This window comes from Phyllostomus hastatus, unplaced genomic scaffold, assembly GCF_019186645.2.
Source record: "Phyllostomus hastatus isolate PE091 unplaced genomic scaffold, TTU_PhHast_1.1 phas_scaffold_385, whole genome shotgun sequence".
NCBI classification, from domain to species: Eukaryota; Metazoa; Chordata; class Mammalia; order Chiroptera; family Phyllostomidae; genus Phyllostomus; species Phyllostomus hastatus.
This window is the reverse complement of record NW_025334026.1, coordinates 2275593-2296803: the sequence shown is the minus strand read 5'-3', so window position 1 is coordinate 2296803 and position 21211 is coordinate 2275593. Positions and strand designations below refer to the sequence as shown.

At 41.7% G+C, this 21211-nt stretch overlaps 1 protein-coding gene across 2 annotated transcripts in view; it reads right to left on the bottom strand.

The window, feature by feature from the left end:
- SHISA9 (shisa family member 9) overlaps positions 1 to 21211 on the bottom strand; it is a 280843-nt gene that overhangs the window by 10735 nt on the left and 248897 nt on the right. The window contains exons 3-4 of one of the 2 annotated variants that reach the window (XM_045819718.1): positions 13271 to 13426; positions 6333 to 6380 (exon numbers count right to left, since the gene is read on the bottom strand). In XM_045819718.1, the coding sequence (XP_045675674.1) occupies positions 6333 to 6380; positions 13271 to 13426 (204 nt within the window). The remainder of the gene's footprint in view (positions 1 to 6332; positions 6381 to 13270; positions 13427 to 21211) is intronic. The other variant, XM_045819720.1, reaches the window with a different exon arrangement.

Genomic DNA, 21211 nt, shown 5'->3' with positions numbered 1-21211 from the left:
CAGCTGGTAAAATTTTATCCAACTGGTAGTTTTTTAATGAAGCAGAAAAGGTTAAGCCCTGGTTGGTATAGCTGAATGGATTGAGCACAGGCCTGATAACTAAAGAGTTGCTGCTTTGAATCCCATGCCAGCCAGGTCCTCAGTAGAAGGCACATGAGAGGCAACCACACATTGATGTTTCTCTACCTCTTTCTCCTTCCCTTCCCCTCTCTCTAAAAATAAATAAATAAAATCTTTTAAAAAAATCTTTTAAAAAAAAGAAAAGAAAGGGTTAACTGTGGGAGACGGTTCTGCATGGCATGGGCCCAGCTCTCACTCGGAGATACACAGGACCCACGCCCATGGATAGGTTCTCCCATGGGGAATCAGGCCTGCAATGTACCTAGGCTGCTTTGAGACTTGCTTTTGTTAAAACTCCCTCACCCTGAATTGAGACAGCAAGTGCTTACTGTAACTTCCTAAAATTCATGCGAAACCTTCCAAAGATGAGTGTAACTGATTCAACTACTTTTCCCTTTTCATCAGCAAATATCCTTCTTTTGTGATGTGATTAGTGGCATTGGCTCCTTTGTTTTCTATAAAAGGTAACCACCTAAACCCAACCTGTGCATAGAAAATGAGGATCATCACGTAATGTGCCAAGAAACCCAATAAAGGCTGGTCACAGTGGAGGCTGCAGCTTTTTGCTCCCCTTGAGAGAAAAGCCATACTCGCCCTTTTCCTCCACAGGACTTGGTAGTCTGTGTGAATGTCTTGTGTCTCATTCATAATATGGTGGACCCCACGAGCCAGGGTCTGCATCAGTTAACTATCCTCAATCATATGTACCTCCTTCCATTTTGCTATAGCATAGGACCATCCCTAAGCAGATAATTTTAATATTCAGGACCCTGTGTTAGATTAATGCATGAACAACCTCAACTCTGCATCCTTCCCTGTACCACACTCCTTTTATGTAACTTGAAACTTATCCCCACAAAAGGAGGATCTTGTTAGCCCACCATTGGATTCTGAATTCATCCATGTGACTAATGAATGTAAGTGGACGTGACTGAAACAGATGTTTAAAAAAGTGTTTGCTGGTTTGGGGTTGCTCTCTTCTGCATCATGAGAACATGTTTGGGCTACCTTCTCTGATGAGAAAAGACACCTGGAGCAGAGTCAAGTCATCTTGGTTATTTCAGTTAAAACCAGTCTAGGTCAGTCAATATCCAACCAATTCCCAGATACGTGGGTGAACTCAGATGAGACTAGAAGAACCTCCTACATCAGCATATATCATAGGCACAAAGATGCCTGATCTCAATAAATGATGAGCTAAAGAATTTTTAAGCCATGAGGTTTGAGGTCATTTGTTACACAGCACTATTGGAGCAAGAGATAACTGATACAAATACTGGTCATTTATTTACTCTATTTCCAGGAAGATCCCCAATTTTTAAGGTAGGGATCCACCTCTCCACTATTCCTGGTCTATGTGATCTGGATGAAGAGCCCCTCTACTCCTCTGCTTCCTAGCTATTCCTCAGTGACTACAAAAAAATCCATATCATTGCCCTTATCACAATGATTTGTTCAGAGATGGGCACATGACAAAGCAAGTCAATCAGAGCAAAGCCTGGGATTTTTACTTAGAAAGAAAGGGTTATTGAGATCAATGATCCAAATTTTCCATTTTATAGTGTAAGCAACTGAAGCTACTATGGTTTAAGGACACCAATAGTGTAGAAGCAGCATTGGGTCTAGAATACAGTTCTCCTGACTTCTATCTGATTGATTTTGCTGCTATATCCCAGTGCCTCTTCAGAAAAGACAACAGGATGCCCAACTTCACTTCCTAATTTACTAATAAAGTGTACGTTGGCTATCTACAATGTGCTGTGGGCACCATGCAAGGTGTTGGGGAAGTTTGAAATGAATGAGATTTAGCTGGCTTAGCTTCAGAGAGACATACTTTCAAATGACTCAAATGCTTGTTTCAGTCTTGCTGCAATGGAATTTTCTACCCAGCAAAGAATCTCCTCCACTGACTGACTTCATGCGCTATAGGTTCCCAAGGAAGTTCATCAAAATTTCAGTGCTTGCTGTGTGGTTTTCAAAAGAGGCTGAACTCAGTAGCTGATGGGATTTGATTTTTATTTTAAAAATTCACCTCCTTATCCCCCACCTGCTCTGTACCAGCTCACCAGCAAACCAATAACCCAAATTAGAAAATGTCTAAAGACTGAATTTCATGAAATAATGTTTTAAGGCTGCTTTTAGATGAGTTCTTCCCCAAGAGGTCTGCACTCCAACAGAACTGTAACCCAATTTACACATTTTCTTTGCCTTGTATCTTCTGTAGCACCTCTTGGATGAACGTTTATCACTAAACTATATCACTTTTCTTAGGAAAGAGGAATAACTAAGGTTTATTGAGTCTCTACTATGTACTAAACACTGTTTTAGCCATTTTACCAACATTATCTCATTTAAACCCAATTAAGACAGGTGACAAGACAATATCATTTTTCCATGTGATAGATGAGGACCAAGCCCCAGAGATATGAAGTGATTTGGCTGCTACATTATTCTGCCACAGATAATAGGTAGTAGAGTAAGACAGCTAATCCAAGACTATCCACCTCCAGCACCTTATCTTCCAGCTGTAGCCCCAGCTCAAACCCCAACTAAGAAACAGTTTTATTTTAGCAAACAACAAAAAATCACATCTGGAGGAATGCTGGCATGTAAAAGTTGGTGTTCAAGGGCAAATTATGTTTGCATCTAGGATTGGGTCTTAAAAAAAGGTAGGTTCAAACTTCAGTGTCCATAAAATTATCCAGAGGTGCATTTTAAAAATGAATGAAAAAAATGTGGAGACCCCTCACCCAATGGTTCCAGTTCCTTAGGACTGGGTGGGCCTAAGAGTTATACTTCTAGTAAGCATTTCTAGTAATTTTGGGTCAAGTCTTTAAGCCACTCTTGAAGCCTGGGTCCTGGTCCTGGGTGTGATGTAATTCTCCTGTGTGACTTTGAGCAACATCATTTACCTCAGGGGGACTCAGTTCCTTTATCTGCAAAAGCAGAAAAGCTGAGTGAAATGTATTTTCTTTATTGTCTTCATTGAAATGCAATGCTTGCATTGTTTCATAAAATTACTCCTCCAAACCCAATGGATATTATCATTGCTTCTGCTTTGGAAATGGTAGAAATGGATGTGCTGAGCATGTGAGTGGCTTGCATACAGCCTGATTCCGATCAGAGCCAGAGCAATTAAATCACAGTACTATGCTGGCAGTTTCCCCTAAGTTCAGTGTTGCAACGCAGCAGCACTAGACTAAGGGACAGGTCAGGTTCAAAGATTCATTTTGCAAAATGAACAGGTTTCAAAAGACATTCCTTCATATTAATTAAGAGAGTCCAGTGGGCTTGAGGTGGTTGTGTCTTCTGTCCTGGGTTTCAAACAAATATGCCAGGAGTTCCCCAGGTTGGACACGGGTGGAGCAACAGCAATGACCACTAGGGGGCGACCTGCATGGTAAACCTTCAGGATGATCATAGAAGAGTGCAAATTGGTACTCTTCTATGATCACTTCTGAAGATTTGCCATTTCCTGTCCTGGCTGATAGAGTTACTTCCAAAATGACTTACAGTCAATGTGGGTAAAAGCAGAAACCCTGTACCATGAGAGACATTGTCCTTTCTTCTTCACAGCTACTCCTTCCTTATCCAGCCTCCCCAGGTAACACTGCCCATTTCTCTGCTCATTCCCCATGTTTCCAAAGTGGGTTCCTAGCAATATTCCTGCCACTGGGTGTTAAGATACTAACTGGTTTTCCTGAAGAAATCAGACATCAATTATGTTTGGAAAATGATGGTTTATAAAGAGTTTGAGTTTTTGTTACCACAAGATTTTTCAGAGCCTTTCATTAATTCTCCTGATAATAATAGTAATAATATCAGAAATGGCCTTCATGCATATATACTTTCTATATGCCAGGCACTGTGACATGTGTTATACACAGTGTCTCATCTCATTCTTACATGGTGTTGTCTCCATTTTATAGATCAAAAAACTCGGGGCTCAGATCGGTTGAGTGACTTGTGGAAGGTAACAAGAATACCAAATGATGGAGCCACAGCTGAAACACAGGTGTGTCTGAGGCTAAGCCCATCACACCCTGCTTATGTCTCTCACTCAAGAAGGTGGGAGGGTGTGGGAGGCAGGAGCCGTACAAACTCCCCAGCCTTGTTATCATGCCTCACAGAGATTCAGGACTCCGGGTCTACTGGCTAAAGGAGATCAATGGCTCCCGGGGAACTCAGCCCCCTTCTCTCATCTCTAGCAGGCAGGATAAATAAAGGTGCACTTAGCAGTACAGGTGAAATTAGCCCAGTTTGGGTAGAAAAACAGCTTCTAAGACCTTGCTTTTGACCTGACTTGAACTATTTTCTAAATGAATCAGACAACAACAGGCTGATATAAGGCCAGGGGTGCTGACTGCCTCTAAACGCTGTCACGGGAATCATAATGGCTTTGTTTTTCACAGGGAAGGGAAAAAAAGTTTATGTCTCAAATTAGTAGGTCTGTCATGTTCCAAATTGTTTGCATTTCTAAAAATGGACATTGACATGTGAACAGTTATTATTTAATGCAAGACCCAAAAATCTGCCTCCTCAAGGCAACAACTGAGTAATCAAGAGGCTCTCATTAGACACCTGGATCTAAAGCTCTGTCCCCTGACATGGGAATGCAGTGTAGTCCCTTTCCCTCCTCTCTCACTGCCCACCCTCCAAGAGCTCAGGCTGTTTCTGAGCCTCTGGGACTGTGATCAAAGTCCCCTCTTCAGAACCCTCAGCCCACATAAGATACCTGGAGACCTAAGCAAAAGGTTTTAGTTTCCAAACAAAATTTCTCTACTGCAGTGATTTTCAAAATGTGGTCCCCAGACCTGCAACATCAGTATCACCCCAGAATCAGGATCACCCGGGTATCACCCCAGTATCACCTGTTAGCAATTCAACCCATTGGAGCACCATCCAAGGCCTGGTGAATCAGCATCTCTGGTGGGGCCCAGGGATCTGGGTTTTAACAACCCTCCAGGGTGTGCTGAGGTGTGCTCAGATGGCTCAGATGAGTGAGCCTCTGGTGGGCCCACTGCTCCCTTCTCCCCATTCACACACAGTCATTCACTATACTCCACAGTTTAATTATCCCTCCACTCTATTTTCTTCTCTCCTTCCTTTACCCACCCCGGTTCAGGTTACTGTCCACCTGGATGATTTTGAGGACCTCCCGGTGGGTGTCAGCAGTGCCAGTCCACTCTCTCCTAATCCAGTCTCCACTTGGAAACCAGAACTATCTTTTGAGAATACAAAATGGGTTGTGCCACTATCCTGCCTAGGGTCCTGGAATGTCTTCTAATTTCCCCCGTTCAAGGTCACTAAACAGTTCTACCTCCACCTCTTTGGGTTAGCTACAGCCTCCCCACAACCAATCCAACAAAGCACCAGGAGTGAAAAAGAGGAGATAAATCTCAGGTCTGTTCTGAAAAGATATGCTTCCATCACACCCCAGTGGGAAGAAACTTAGGCATTACACTCAGGCAGACAGACACAGGTTCAAATTACAGCACTAGCACTTAGCAGCCCTGTGACTTCAGGCAATTGAGACATGCTCACTCAGATACCCAAGTCCTTATCTTCAAAGGGGAATGTAACCCTACACCACTGGGTCATCAGAGAATTAAATGATAACATAGCATTTTGGCACACAGTAGGGAGGTAACAAGCTATAGCTACCTCCTCCTGCTCACCCAGCTAGTTAACAGGCTCAGGTCAACCAGCTCCTTAACTTTTGATGCTATATCAGGAAAGTTGAAAATAGCGTGCTGTTCCCTAAAAGCTTAATCATTCCCAAGACCCTGGGAATGTTTGTCTCTCTGTTTATCTCTCCTTCAGAAGTTGTGTTTTTTTCCTGCATTAATTTACTTTTGCCATTTTCCCTAAGTAGCTTTCTGAGAAAAAGCAACATTTCCTGGAGGTCTTACCTGGGATGATTTCTGGGAGTAACATTTTCCTTCAGGCAACATATACTGGGAAGTGCAAAGTAGTAATTCTTCAACAATGGGCTCCTAGCACACCAGGCTCCCCCTCAACACACACATGCACATACACACAAACACACACAACACCTATACACTGGAACTTAGACGGACTTGCAGGTCCACCCAACACGGACACACATGTGCACTGGTCATTGACAGATACCAGGACTCTCTGTGCTTTCACTGATAAATATCAAATCTGACAACACCTGTACAAGAGAGCTAGAAAAAGCCATACGGTACCTTTTGGTGACTTAAGTGTCGCCACTGCCCAGTCACCATCAGAGCTTCCTAAAAAATAACAATTGAGAGATGCTGATCTGTTTCTTGCTTCTTGGTTTTGCTCTGCCCTCACACCCAGGTGCTGCTGGAGGCCCCAGCTGGAGCCTCCAAGGGGGCCAGGCCTCAGGGGACACAGGGAACAGGGCAAAAAACCAAATGTGCAAATTAAATAGTATGAGCACCTCTTTCTGCAAGGCCTTGAAGCAGTTGCAAGACAAAGCCTGCAGAGGTTCAAAAGAAGGCCCCCTGCAAAAGGCCTAGATGTTTTCAGTAATGTGAAGAAAGAGAGAGAATTCTTAGGCAGTGACTAGCTCTAAATCTCAACTATTTAAGAAGTAGAGAAAAATCTGAGTTACTTGAGGTGACTTTGGTTAATGACAACACTCTGTTGAAAAGAGATAAATTTTGATCCTCTTTTACCATAATCCCCCTCCTGAAAAGGTGAGGAGATGCATTATTAGTGTCAAATTCAAGGTAGGGGCAGACCCTGCTGACTGCAACTTTAAATGCTGGGTGGCCGCTATGTTTGAAAAATACTGTTGAATGAATGAATGCATTCAAGTTTCTCCAAGGTGTCACTTTTCCTAAGGTACACCAATTCCCCTAAAAGCTAAGCTGGTCATCTGAGAATTCTATAATGCCTGAATTTGTGGTTATATATCAGTTTTTCCAAATTGAATTCCATTTCAGAGGTTCTGAATGTGCACTGAGGGACTCACATTATTAGCAGAACCCCATGGGGACCATTTTCATAAGGTAAAAGATGGCTATTGGCATGCAACCTATGCTTGTCCTTGGTAGACTTTCTCTGTAAGATAGGGTTTTACTCAAAGCAGGGCAAACCTGCCCGCGTGACTTTGCAGCAGCTACTGCTCATTGGCTGCAGGTCTGACCAATCAGTGTCCACCACCAGCTCCCCTTTTCTTTCTTAAGAATCTACCTGGACAGACCAAGTTCTTAACATTTCTGCATATTTTCCAGAGATACATCAGGCTGCCAGCTGAGAGCAGACGAAAGGAACAGTGTGTGATCTGAATGATTACAGGGCACAAATCTGGCCCCATTTAAACATTTCTGGTTGACCTCTCAGGCATGCCAAAGGAGGCTCAAATTGCCACATTTCCCCTGCGGATATGAACTCTACACCCTCATCATTCACAGCAGAGGGGAAATTGGAGTGACAGGAAAAGAGTGACAAAGTTAAAATTAAGTGGGACCCGCCTGAGATGACTTCATGTTTCTTCTTCCTCTAAGCCGACGTCATTGACATCTGGAAATAGTGATGTGGCCCCAGATCTTCCTGTGTGGGTGGAAGCAAGCCTGGCCATCACTGAGCCACTGACCTCAAAGAAGCCACTGCACTCCCAAGTCAAATCCATCAGTTTGCCTTGAAGGCAGGAGCCACGCTGGAGTCACCCCTGTCCCACCGCCTAAGCCAGGGCTTAGCTCCAGCAAGGCAATGACGAGTTTTATTTCATAAATCCATTGCTAATAAAGGCACCTAATCAGACAGCACCTAGGCTCTCAAAACATATAGTTAAGGTTTCACTGTGTACTTGGTGGCACTACTGCACATTAGATAAGTATTTTGGGGATGGCAAGTTAAATTCTTATTTAAAAAGGGATGGGCCTAAGGCATTGAGAAGGAGGCATGAGGGAACTTTCTGAGAGAGGGAAATATTTCTTACCCTTACTGGGATATTGATTACCCTAGGGTATGTATATTTCAGTAGTTACACTATTCTAAAGTTATGAAATTATGATCTGTGTACTTTCACTATGTGTAAATTATACTTCAACTAGAGTATACTTTAAATATGTTTATCTCAATTATATGCATCATCATGGGAAAACTTTTGCCATCAAACAATGAAAAACAGTTAATGTAAAACAGTTTTTGTAAGTCTTCCCTTACAAAAAGAGGAAAATGGGCTTCTTCCATCTTTTTTGTTGTTGTTATGTCCTTTTGATGCCAGAAATTGCTGTCTTTCTATGAAATGACAGCATCATTTTGTAGAAAGAACATAGGATTCTGAATTAGGCAATCCTGAATATGACTCTCATCTCTGCCATCTACTAAAAGTGTGACTCTGGGAAACTTACTCAACTATACGGGAGCCTCACTTTCCCCATCTGCAAAATCTTGAGACTAACACAGATATGTAGTATTTGGGAGTTCAGTGGTTCTAGCTCCCTTTCTGCCATATCTTAAAATAAAAAGTAACTAGCAGAGGTCAGTACACGGTTGATGTCCTTATGCATCACTTAGGGTTTTCACACCAAAAAGAAGAGTGACAAAGGAAGTCCCACCATGTCTTAGTGTGCTGTTGCTATGGTTTTAAAAAGTGCTATTGGAAAATGTAACAGGGTTCCAGCAAAATAGTCCATCATCTGTCAAATCGTAAAAAAGAAAATATTTTCTTGTTACAATTTTGAATTAAAAATGAAGGTCCCACAGCATTTATCAATCATGCTGGCTCATCCTGTCTCTCTCACTAGGTAACCAAAGTTGCAGTGAAGCGTCTAAAGGGCCCATCCTCAGGAACCTTTGGCAGCCAATGATTTAAACTCTCAGACACCTTGAGGAAAAACTGGACTTGGGGCCAATGGGCGGGCGATAAATGGAAATGTGGGAGCAATTTTCTGTTTGCAAAGCCCACTAGGAATTATAATTTTAAACAAGGTAGTATTTCACCAGTTCTGGAAGCAGGATTAACCCCTCTCTGAACTATCAGGTGACACTTGGAGATATTTTGACAAACACCTCTGTCTTGTAAACACCGACCTATGAGGAACCATAAAGTGGGTCTTCACATTGGAACCACCCCTCACATGGGTCGCTCAGGCCAGAGAAGTTGTGTGCTTAACTAAAATTTTAGGTGATATTTTGGCTCCGTCTATCACAAGAAACACTTCTCAACTTCAGTCTTTAGGGAAAATAGTTCTAAAATGTTTGAACCCACATTTCTGACTTAGTAAGGAGGTTTTACTGAATGAAACAGAATCTTCCTTTAATAGACTATAGCCATTCACCTGAGCAGGGTCCTTGCCGTCCAGGAGGGAGAACAAAGAGGTGTGGGCTGCCTCTTTGTTGGTCCTTGGAAAAGTCATGTGCTGTTGGCTTACTTGCTTTGTTTACTTCATGAGATTCCCGAGGTGAGTTTGCTTTCATGCATGTCTTTCCCTTCCAAATGAATGAAAGATGTGGATCTAACTATTTCCTTCAAAGTGCAATCCGGGCAATTGTATGTTAATCAAGGTACCATTTTATTTTGACGATTCAAAGAAAAATGTGAGAAAGAAACAACTCTGGTCTAGAGATTTTAATATGTGGCAAAATTTACTAAGAACTGCCTGGAGACCAGGTCAAGCACTTTCCATGCACTACATCATTAAATCTTTCCAACAACAATTAGCTGTGTACTTTATTATCTTCATTCTACAGATGGGAAAACTGAGATTTCAGGAGGTTAAGTAATTTCTTCAATTATTTGAAAACGCCTGAACTAGATCTTAAACTTAGTCCTGACCAGTTGCAGAGGCCATGTGACATTCTGCCACCTAGCTGATTCCCTCATGCACCTGATTTGATGCGGTGCCTATCACATGGTATTATTCACTGGTTTTACAAACATGTATTGGGATCACTTATCAAGTTCCCCATATGGTGCTAGATGCTGCGGATACAGTGATGAGTGGGGCAGACCTGGTTCATGCCTCAGTGAGACCTGCAATAAAGGGACACCGTATGAAATGTTTGGGGATTGAATAAATGAATGATTGACTGAATAAATGAATGAACTGAACAAATGGTAAGTCAATCGCATTGCTCATTCTTGTACAGAGTCCAGTGAGGTTAGCCTCTGACATTTCTCTAGTGTTTGGTAATCTTTTACCGATAACTGGGCAGTGAAGCCCTTGGAAACAGAGATCATTCTGTAGTCACATGCTATGTATAAGCAGATATTACATGCCCAAATTCCTAAATTATAGATAGAAAAGAGCTCTCTTTGAGCATAAATGAATGTAATTTCAACAAGCAAATAAAAAATTAAAACTAAATAAAAGGAAAAAACAACAGTTACTACCCTCTTCTCCCCAAGATTCAAAGTGAATGAGCACGACAATTTAAAGGCTGGCCCACAGGTATTCTAAAAACTAGAATGAGTGGACTTACTTAATTTTCTAATTTTAAAATCAGAATGGAGGGAGCTTAGAGACCACATAATTCAGCTTCCTCATTTTTCAAATTAAGAAAGTTGCATCAGAGAGTTTCAGTGACTACTGCAAACCCACTTGATGTTCTGGACATTAAAGCCACCAAGAGAAATTTACTTTTCAGAGGAATTTCTAAACTTGGCAGTTCACTCTAAAAGCTGTCTAAGCCTCAGTCTCCTCTTATTTAATGAATTGATATTTGTATAAAACGAGTCTGGTTATCAGAGGTTGCTGAGTCTTTAACAGCAAACCATTTTTTAAACAACTTTTCCCCTGGGTAGTAATGATTTCATTAATGACATGAATTTCATCATTCACACCATGGTCATATTGTGACTTAATGAAGAACCCTTGAAAGAATGTTCATTATGGGATTTGCATGGCATTTGTGCAGGCAGACGCTGGACTCCTTGGTAACCCATTGAGTCAGGCAGTCCCTCAGTCAGCTCCTCACTGGACCTCCACTCACTAGAGGTTCACAAGACCATCTGTGACTCAGCTAAGGACTGTGGACTCCCGTAATAATAAGAAAAAAAGGATGGAGTAGAAGGTCATACCAACCATATCCAGGATTGGGGAGCGTTTCCCAAGTGAGATCCTTTACAGTTTTTAGAAGACATAGAGGTGCTGCATCCTTCCGACTATGCTATTGTTGGACTCTTGTCAAAGACAAGTTCATTCATTCATTCAACATACATTTTCAGGAGTTCTTCCTTTGTAGAAGAAAGGATTATTCAAAGAGTGTTAAATACATTTTCATACTGCAAATTTAATTCCAACTGCACTGCAGACATTTGCTCTGCACAGGGCCCTGAATAAATCCTGAACTTGGAAATCAAAGAACTCTGTGCTAATATCCATCCATTATTTACCCCAAGAGATAATGGATTTTGAAGAGGGGAGGGCATGAGACACTGAGCCGAAATTGAACAAATGAGTTTTTTAAGGTAATGTGACCAGTTCAAACAGAAAAAGACATCTGGAGTGATTTTTTTAGTGCCAAACAAAGAATCAAATATAAGAGCAGACACTATTTATTACCTAAATGCAAGGATCAGAAAGGGAGGCAGGCCACCAAATAGTGCATGAAGCTTCCACAGTTATATCGGCACAGATGCCCTGACTTTTTTTTCTCCTAGGCAACAGCCCTCATCCCTTCCTAGTAAAGTCTATTTGAACATGCTTAAGATGCATATGCTATGCAAACACACAATATGGGACAGAGGAATCTGTGGTCATAGGGTGTAGATGAGGGTTGAAATGGGTATAGAAATTCAACATGAAATATAGAGAATTGGTGTGTAAGATCTTATGAAGCTTCAGATTTAGAAAAGCCTGTGCCAGTCTGCACAACCTCCATCCTTGGTATCATAAATTTGGCTCAACCCCTCTTTGAATGTTTCCATCCAGAAGTCCTAGGAGATCTGGGAACATAAATTTCTAAAGATAAAGTTCTGGTTCAAACACTTACTAAGTTCCTAGTATGTGCCAGGCTCTTTGCTGGGCACCACTATGGTTGTTTTGTGAGCCTGATGTTTGTGGACCATGGCAACCATGGCAAGCATCATAGACACATGACAGTGTCTGCCCTGTGGTTTCTGGTGCAAGTGTATAACACCATTAGATAAACTGGCATCATACTGGCATCAGTCAGCTAGTGTCCCCCATTGCATCTCTAATGAGGGGCTTGGAAGTTGCAGGTAGAAGCTGACAATAAAAGCAAGCACGTGGTCTTATGTTTGCCCAAAGTCTGACTTAGCTGTGGCTGCTGCTTTCATTCAATAGAAGTCTGCTGAGTACATTCTTGCGGGTCCTGGGTCACTGACATGCTCCCTCATGTACGAGTGAGGAGGAAATGACTGAAGGAAGACCAGGGCTGTGAGAGGGTAGTGGCAGGAGCATAGGCTCCAGAGTAATAAAAACACAAAGTAATAAAAAACTCAGCTCTGTTGCCCACAGTCTGCTCGATTTGGAGAAAGTTAAAATAACCTCCTTGGGTCTTATTTCTTAATCTGAAAATTGGGACAATAATTGTGCCTTCATCTTTGGATCACTGTAAGAATGAGACAGTGTATAAAAGGCCTAATGCAAGGTCTTACGCTTGATAAGAGCTCAGTTACTAATAGCTCTAGGCTGCTTACCCCAGTAAATATTTACATCTTGAAAAGCAGAAGCTTCCTGGGATAGGGATGTTATGCTTCTAAGAGATAGGATGACTGTGTGGATAATAAATGCTACCCACTAAAGGAGAAGGCATTTAGAGACCCAGTGTCCTGGATTCTGTCTAGATTACCTGAGGGTTCACCAGGGCAGATGGTGGATGATGGAGGGGCTGTGGTGTCAGTGGGACCGAACAAGCACACAAACCCTCCTCCCCAGGAGAAAGTCCCATCATGTCTCCTTGCTCACCCATCCTGCCCCACACAGCAAGGTAGGTCTTGATCTGGTCCTTAGTAAACTGTATCCCAGGTAGAGATACCCAGAATATATAGATAGGCAGAATGACAGATAGATAAAGAGAAAAAGAGACAGAAAGAGAAATGAAGAGACAGATTTTGAGAGATAGATGAAGAAAGAGAGAAATTAGAAAGATAGAAAAGAGAGTACAACAAAGTTGGAGAGAGAGATCTGGAAAGAACAGATAAGTAGGGGAGAGAGAGGAGAAACAAAGTGTCACTTACCGACAGCCTTCAAGGAGGCGTACTTATTGAGCTCTTTGCCAGGAGGCTGCTGTTCATAGGGGTTGGAGATCTGGCCCAGGTTGGGGTATGAGTGTGGATGGCCCATCTGCTGCAGCAAAGGGGAGGTGGGCACTGCGTTGTTCATCTGGGTAGAGTCTGGAAATGAAGAGACAGAGAGAGTGGTCACAGGCAGTGCAGATCCTTCTGCCCATCCCCACCACATTGCCATAGTCATTGAGACCAAAACTCATGATCCTTTGGAGACGTGAGAGAAACAATAGCAGAGGATATGCAGACACCTCAGGATCAATCATTGTAGGGACTATTGGTTATCAAAACAATATATGAATAAAAAGGTAAGCGACTTCAGTAATAGTCAAGGAGATGCAAGTCAGGACAAACATGAGAATCTATTCCTTTGCCAAGAGATTGGCAAAAATTAAAAAGATTGAAAGACACCAACACTGGCAAAGATATTGGGCAGCCCCATAAACTGATGGTGGACGTGCAATTCGCTGTATTTGCAGAAGGGAATCTGGGAGTGGGTGTTGAAATTTAAAGTGCATGTGTATGTTGACCAAATAATACCATTCTAGGGACTGAGCATTCAGAAATATAAGCCCATAATATAAGGATATTTGTTCAGAGATATTCTGTGCACCATTGTTTGTAAAGTGAAAAAACACACACAGAGAAATAATCTGAACTCCTATCAGTATGGGAATTTTTTAATTTTAATATTCATTTATTTTATTTTACTACTTTTGATCATTCATTCTACTTTTGATCTTGTTCATTCTCTTATTCTCCTTCACTGTTTCATTTTAAATTATGTAGTAATTGATATATATACCAAATATACATACACATATATGTAAGTTATTAACCCACCGCCCAATTTAGGAACTAGAATATAATCCATGCTCACAAAATTCTTAAATAAATTATTGTACCTCCATATTGTGCATTTAGCATATACATGCATATGATGGGATATCATTCATTCATTAGAAAAAATGAGTTGAAAATCTGTTAACTCTATCCATGTCAAATTGGATAGTGTCTTAGGGTTTTATATTGTTAAGAGGAAGAAAGAAAATGGCAAAGCAAAGAAAATAGTATAGCATTTTGGCTAAAGAAAAGAAAATCTATGCATATTTTTGTATGCTATGGTTTACAAAGACAGAAAACATATGTCAAGACACAAAAACTGAATATTGGCTACTTTTGGAAAATGAGATTTGTGGGGAGAGAGTTTCAAGAAGGTTTCTCTGAGGAAGTGTATTTTGAGTTGAGATCGAGTGATACAGATTTGTTAAGTGTGGTAGAAGGTAGAAGGTGCTGGGGAGGCTATTGCAGGCAGAGGAAACAGCATGGACAGGATCCATGAGGAGCTGGAGAAAACACTTCATTCTCAGAGACTGGAAAAACACTCCCTGGCCTTTAGCCAGGCATGGCTGGAGGGCAGGATGTGGGAGATAGGACAAGCTGGGGCTAGAGAGGGTGGCAGTCCCCGTAGACCCTGGGAAGGGTTTCCATCTTCACCCTGATAGCAATAGAATGGAGGCAGGAGTGAAATGGGAGACAGGGGTCAAGGTGGCATAATCATGGCTCCATTTCAGGCAGGAAATGTGGATTCTTTCCAACTTCATGAAGCACATGTGCAAATCCCAATAAACTTGGCACTACATGCTGGTGGTGCCTTGAAAGATTCCCAGCACATGTACCCATTTCTCAGCTCCTGGGAACAGCTCACAGCTGCTCCTAGTATCCAGAGAATCACTCTCTAGGCTGAAGGGAGCCATGACCCGAGGCTTAGTGTGCTTAATGCACCTCACCTTCACCACCTGGGGTGGTTAGCAACAAATGTCTGGCTGACACTAAGGTAAGAAGACCAGCCCTTTGCCTCAAGGTGGGTATGAATTATGGAGCAATGGATATCACAGAGCTCCCAAGGACTGGGACAAGTGTAGAGCAGGGGTTGGCATATTTTTCTGTAAAGGGCCAGATTGTAAATAGTGTAGGCTTTGTCATCCAGTTACAACAGTCTCTGTTGTAACTACTCAACTCTGCCTTTGTAGTAAGAAAGCAGCAGAATAAACATTATGTAATTAATGGGTGTGGTTGTATGACAATAAAACTTAATTTAGAAACACAGGTAGTGGTTGGATTTGGTCCAAGGGCTGTAGTTTGACAGCCTCAATCTAGACTTTATCTGAGACTGAGATCCTTAAGTGTGACTCCTTTATCTTTAACATTTTTGTTTTCCTCATAACCTTAGAGGTATGCATGCGTGTGTTTGTGTGTTTGACCTCAAAGGCACTCCCTCAAGTCTCTTGCTCTGAACCTCTCTCTTAAGTGCTTCTTCTAGACAATTGAACCCATGACATGCATGGAATAGCTGGGATTTAGAAACCAATAAACATAAATGAAAAGAAGTAGGAATTCCACAGCTGAGGCACAGAGATAAGGAGAGTATTTTTATCATTGCACATGCATAGGCCATCACACAAGCCCAACTGTCTAATGGAAATGTAAAAGATAAACCAAGCATTCAGCCTGTGGCCAGCATTTGAGAAGGCAGGCATAGCATTCTCCCACAATAGCTTTTTGGCTAAGACTCAGCTGGGGCACAGGAGCCTGAAGATTAGTGAAGTAATGGTGGAAAAGGAATTGTATAAGGTACAGCTTTCACTGTACCCCGGACCCCAGGATCCTGTGACATTTCCTTTCCAGAGCAACCTGCCGGGGAGGTCTGTCTGCTTCCTCTGGGCATTATCAGGCCAGATATATTTTGTGTCCAGATTTTTGTCCATTTGGAAGTGGCTTACTGTAAGTTCTCATTGTTTTCTGTTCTGTGCTTTTCCTCATGATACATGTTTTCTAGTGGACAGCTACTGTTTTTGTGTGTTCAGAACCACCACTTCCTTTGGCCCCCTGCTTCATCCCATTTGAGTCATTAGACAAGCTGCCAATTATGGTAACTACCTTTGTTTGGGTTTCCCCAGAAGAAGTCACTGAGATAAGGACTCAAGAGCAAGCAAGCATAAATAGGAGGTGATCTCAGGAAAGAATATTAAAGGGGTAGGGGAAGTGAAATAGGGAAGAAAAAGCAGCACATAAGGAGTGCAATGCCAACCAAGAGGCAACTGTAAACTGGAGTTTAATCCCACTCTGGAATTCTGGTATGTTGATGAGGAATGCATGTCTCAGAATTCTGTCACCACAGGGCAAAGGAGCACCTTAGTATGTATTCTCTAACCCCTATTAGTCATTGATTGAGGGTTGGGAGAAAGAAACTCCTCAGCACTTGCAACCTGCCATGGTCATGGGCAAAGTGAGCTAGCAGTTGGAAATCAGGGCAGTACTTCATTCTTTTGGCCACAGAAGTGAGCACATGACTCAAATCAGACCAATCACAATACCTCCTTCTTCTCAGTCGTTGAGCCAGAAGTGAGTATATGATCTAGGCTGGGCCAGAGTTCTTCCCTGAATTTTGCTGGTTGGAACCTTTGATGTCCAGGAGCTAGGAGGCCATGAAGTCAGGAGAGTTTGAATCTATCACATAGAAAAAACCTTTTTTCATTGTGAAGAAATAGGGGCAATGGAAGGGAAGCAGAGTAGACAGGGAAACCCCTTTCTAGATAAGGTGGTATGCTTTGGGATTACTGTCACTTGCAAGGTAGACTTTTGACCAGTGTGATTGTTACCTAGAACTGATCAGAAGGGAGGCCACCCATGGGGCTATAAGGCAAGGTCAGAGGACTGTGTCAGATGGAAAAGGCATTATCCCTGGGCTTTCTACAGAGCTTCAGTAGATACTTCAAACAGCACATTTCTTCAGTGGTGCATAAAGAATGCTCAAGGATATTCATATGCTAATTAACTAATGTCTTAATGGTAGGTCTCCCCTTTTTTTCTGGAAATAGATCCCAAACACTAGCTTGTCTGGTTACAGAGTTGATACCTCCTCAGCCCATTAGCCAATGGGAGTTCTTTCTCCCATCTCTTTGCTCCCTCGGTCCCAGACCCCACCCACTAGGCTCAAATCCTACTTTCAGGTGGGTCAGGAGAAATGCTAAACACTTCATTTAAAAAATCTGTAGAAATGTTCCTCACCACGTGGGACAGCCTTTTATATTATTAAGCAGAATATTTAATATTCCATTACAAAGTATTTGCTTTTGGATGATTCTCCCAAGTCTTGAGCTACCTCAAGGGCACGACAGAGATGGCCCGCCAATGTGATCCTTCACAAAGGAATAGACGAGGCTGCCCCAAAGTTCCTGCTTTCACATTCAGAACCACAGGAAGCAAATTTCTGGCAGTTTTAGATAGTCATTTTGCACTAGCTTCCAGGCATTGAATATTCAGAAATATTGAAACTAGTCTCAAGGCAGCAATCAAGAATTATTAAACAGACGTTTGTGACTGGGTTTTTTAAATGCTATTTTAATTTTACTGAACAGGAAGATGGGCCAGACCTCTCAACTCAGTGTCTCAGTGAGTTTTCCACAAATATATCCAGCTAATGAGGAGACACCAAAGCATAGATAAGAAGTAAGCCCAGGTTGGCATCCAAGAAAATAGAATAATAGGGTGAGTGAAGAGTGGGTAAGATCAGGGTTATAATCTGCAAATCCTGCCCTTGCCAACTGAAATAGATAGATATGAATGTATATATATTCTTTTGCGCAGTCATGGCCATAAAGGGAATCCAGCAGGACCCAACAGTGTCTTGTTCTCAGCAGTATCATTTCTCTGCTACACATACTTTGGGCTCACCTCACCTGTTTAGAAAGGTATTTCCTAGCCAATGCCACAAGGCTTTCCCTGCCACATTATAATTTTGCAACTCATTCTGAAGCTTAGAAATAATTAAGAAGCTGATGTTCTGTGATACTGCCTTCTGTCAAGATGCTCAGTCAGCAAACACAAAGTTGATGGCATCCCTGTGCTCTGCTTCCTAAGAGAAAAGAGGGGTCTCATGTATTTAATGATCCTCTTTTTTTTCCCAAAGAATAATTCAGTTACTCTAATTGGAAGCATCTGGCAGACTTACACCAAGGTAACCACCATGTAAGTGTCATTATGCTGTGATACATCTTAGTCACCAGAGGAATGGAATGAATGCAATTCAGATAGGGTCAGTTAAGGTAAAAATGATCAAATACAAACACTGGGATAGTGCTCCAGGGTTTTCAGTACAGAGGAGACAAGTAACGACTATCTGAAACTTGACCAATTTGGCTCATCTTGGAAGAAAGGCAACAGTAGTAAGTCTGTCAAGGCATATCACAAGGAAAAATAGCACAGGAAGGAATGAGGTAGTGAGATACTATTGTTTTGTGGAGCATATATTATGTGTCAATCACTTGATAGAGAATTTCTTTGTATCTGTAAGCATGTTTGTTTCATTTATTCATTTATTTTGTTTTAGATTCCACATATAAATAAAATCATATGGTATTTGTCCTTCTCTGTATGGCTTATTTCATTTAGCATGATGTCCTCTAGGTCCATCCATGTTGCTGCAAATGGTAAGATTTCACTCATTTTTATTGCTGAGTAATATTCCATTGCATGTGTCAACTAATGGTCATTGGTGCCAATTCAACACCAACAGGAATCCCCCATTTGGGGTGCTGTAAAGAAGAAAACTTTATTGCAAAGCAGCTCAATTGCAATACAGCATGGCTGTGAAAACAGCACAGCTGTTTGGTGGCCTTGGGTCCAGACCCCTCTCCATCTAAATAGTTCTGCTCTTCTCCATGCTGCTCTGCTTTGCTCTGGCAAGACATCTCCAGTGTTTCAGCTCAGCCAGGGAGACACAGTCTTCAGTAGAAAGGGAAAGTGTGCTGCCATAGCCAGAGGAAAGCTGGATTATATGGACAGAAGTCCCTGCCTCTGCTCCCTGACTGGTCTACCCTCATGCAAAAAGGGACTCCAAATCCTCACAGTTTCATTGGTCCAAAAGTCACTGTCTTGATTGGTCAGATAGAGCCATTCTAATTGTTCCGAGCTGCACAGCTCTGATTGAATGGGGAAAGCCTCAGTCCTATTGGTTGAAATTGGATTCCAGGAACTCCTTTAAAAGGGCTGGTGCAGATGGGAGAAAGACAATGCAGGCAGGCAGTTCAGTGCAGAGGCAGGTAGTTCCCTTCTCAGGCAGGTAGCTCAGTGTAGCTTCTTGGTGAAGTGCAGCTTGCATGAGAAGCCTCTGTGTAGAAATGGCTGCTAGACGTTGTCTTTAAAATTTTGAGCCCAGATAGCCACCAGGAGCCCTTCTTAGTAGATGTCTTTTTTTCTGTCATGGTTAACATACATATGTATTGATACCACATCTTCTTTATCTACTATCTATTGATGAGCACTTGAGTTGCTTCCATATCTTGGCTATTGTAAATAATGCTGCAATGAACAGAGAGGTGCATGTATCTTCTCAAGTTAGTGTTGTGCATTTCTTCGGATAAATACCCAGAAGTGAAACTTCTGGGATTTATAGTAGTTTTATTTTTAATTTTTTGAGGAAACTCCGTACAGTTTGATGGTTGCCAGATCTGGAGGTTGGAGTGGGAGAATGGGTGAAAGGGGGAAGGGATTAAGATTTACAGATTGCCAGATATAAAAACAGTCATGGGGATATAAAGTACAGCACAGAGAATACAGTCAATAATATTGCAATAACTGCATATGGTATCTAGAGTGGTACTAGATTTATTGGGGTGATCACTTCATAAGTTATATAAATGTCTTATCACTGTGTTGTATACCTGAAACTAATATAATATTGTATGTCAACTAAAACTATTTTTTAATTTAAAAATAAATAATTTTATAGAAGAACTTCTTATGCATTATCTCCCCACATCAGCCCTATAAGATAGTGATATAGGGACAATATTTTTTCTGAAAAAGGATACGTTTTATTTAGATAAATTAAAAGGGTTGTATTACTGATATGAAATAAGCAAAGGTCAAATCAAGTCATGAACCTTAAATTTACTCCCCAGATAGAGCCAAAACTGTTTATACTTGACTGAAATAACTCCATTAAAGCAAAGTAGATTGACATTTCTTAATGGGAGAAAATGACAAGGTAGGTTAGATTCATATAACAAACAGTACATGCTCCATGAAGTCTCAGGAATACCCAAATGTGTTCTGGTTTGGATATGAAAGAAAGGACAGCCTCTAGCTGGTGTTGATAAGCAAGTCAACGAGGTGTGTAGCAAATGAAAACTGTCACTAAAGACAACTCAACAGCAGACCATTCTGAGTTCAGCCCCTCACAGTCAAAATCTGCAACTGTGACTCACAAGACCAGCAGGGGTGCTGAGAGTTCTGTCCAGCAATGTAAAGTGAGGCAACACCATGGGAGGGAAAGGAGCCAGCGGGGGAAGAGTGCTCATTCTTTAGCTTTGCTGTTGCAGATGCATTCCTAATGCCAGACCCCTCTCTGACCTTGAGACATTACAGTCATCCCTAAGCTGGGCTCTCTCTTCTTTTGGTTCTTTTCTTCCTACAAAACCTTTTTGCCTTTCTGATTTATGGGAAGGCCCTTTAAGTAAACATTTTACTAGACAGTACAAGAAAAAAGAAAAAAAGGACCAAGAAGCAGTACTTTGGGTAATTTAGAAAAACAGTTACTTAGGGAGATGCCAGAGTGAAAGAGTCAAAGTATCTGAAACCAAAAGCAAACCATCACTACCTTCCTCTAAGAGCTGAGATGCGGCAGGTGAGGCTTAATTACAGCTGAACACAAGTCACAGTTTGGAGAAGTTAAGACAATTTACAAATAAAAATCTCAAATTAACACTGAATAATAGGCTTCTGAGGCTCTTCTTAAACCAATGAATCTGCTCAACTTAGAACAAAGGAGTTCAAGATGCCCTAGTTCTGCCTGGGAAATAAGGCACTTCCCCAGGCAGTGTGATAATA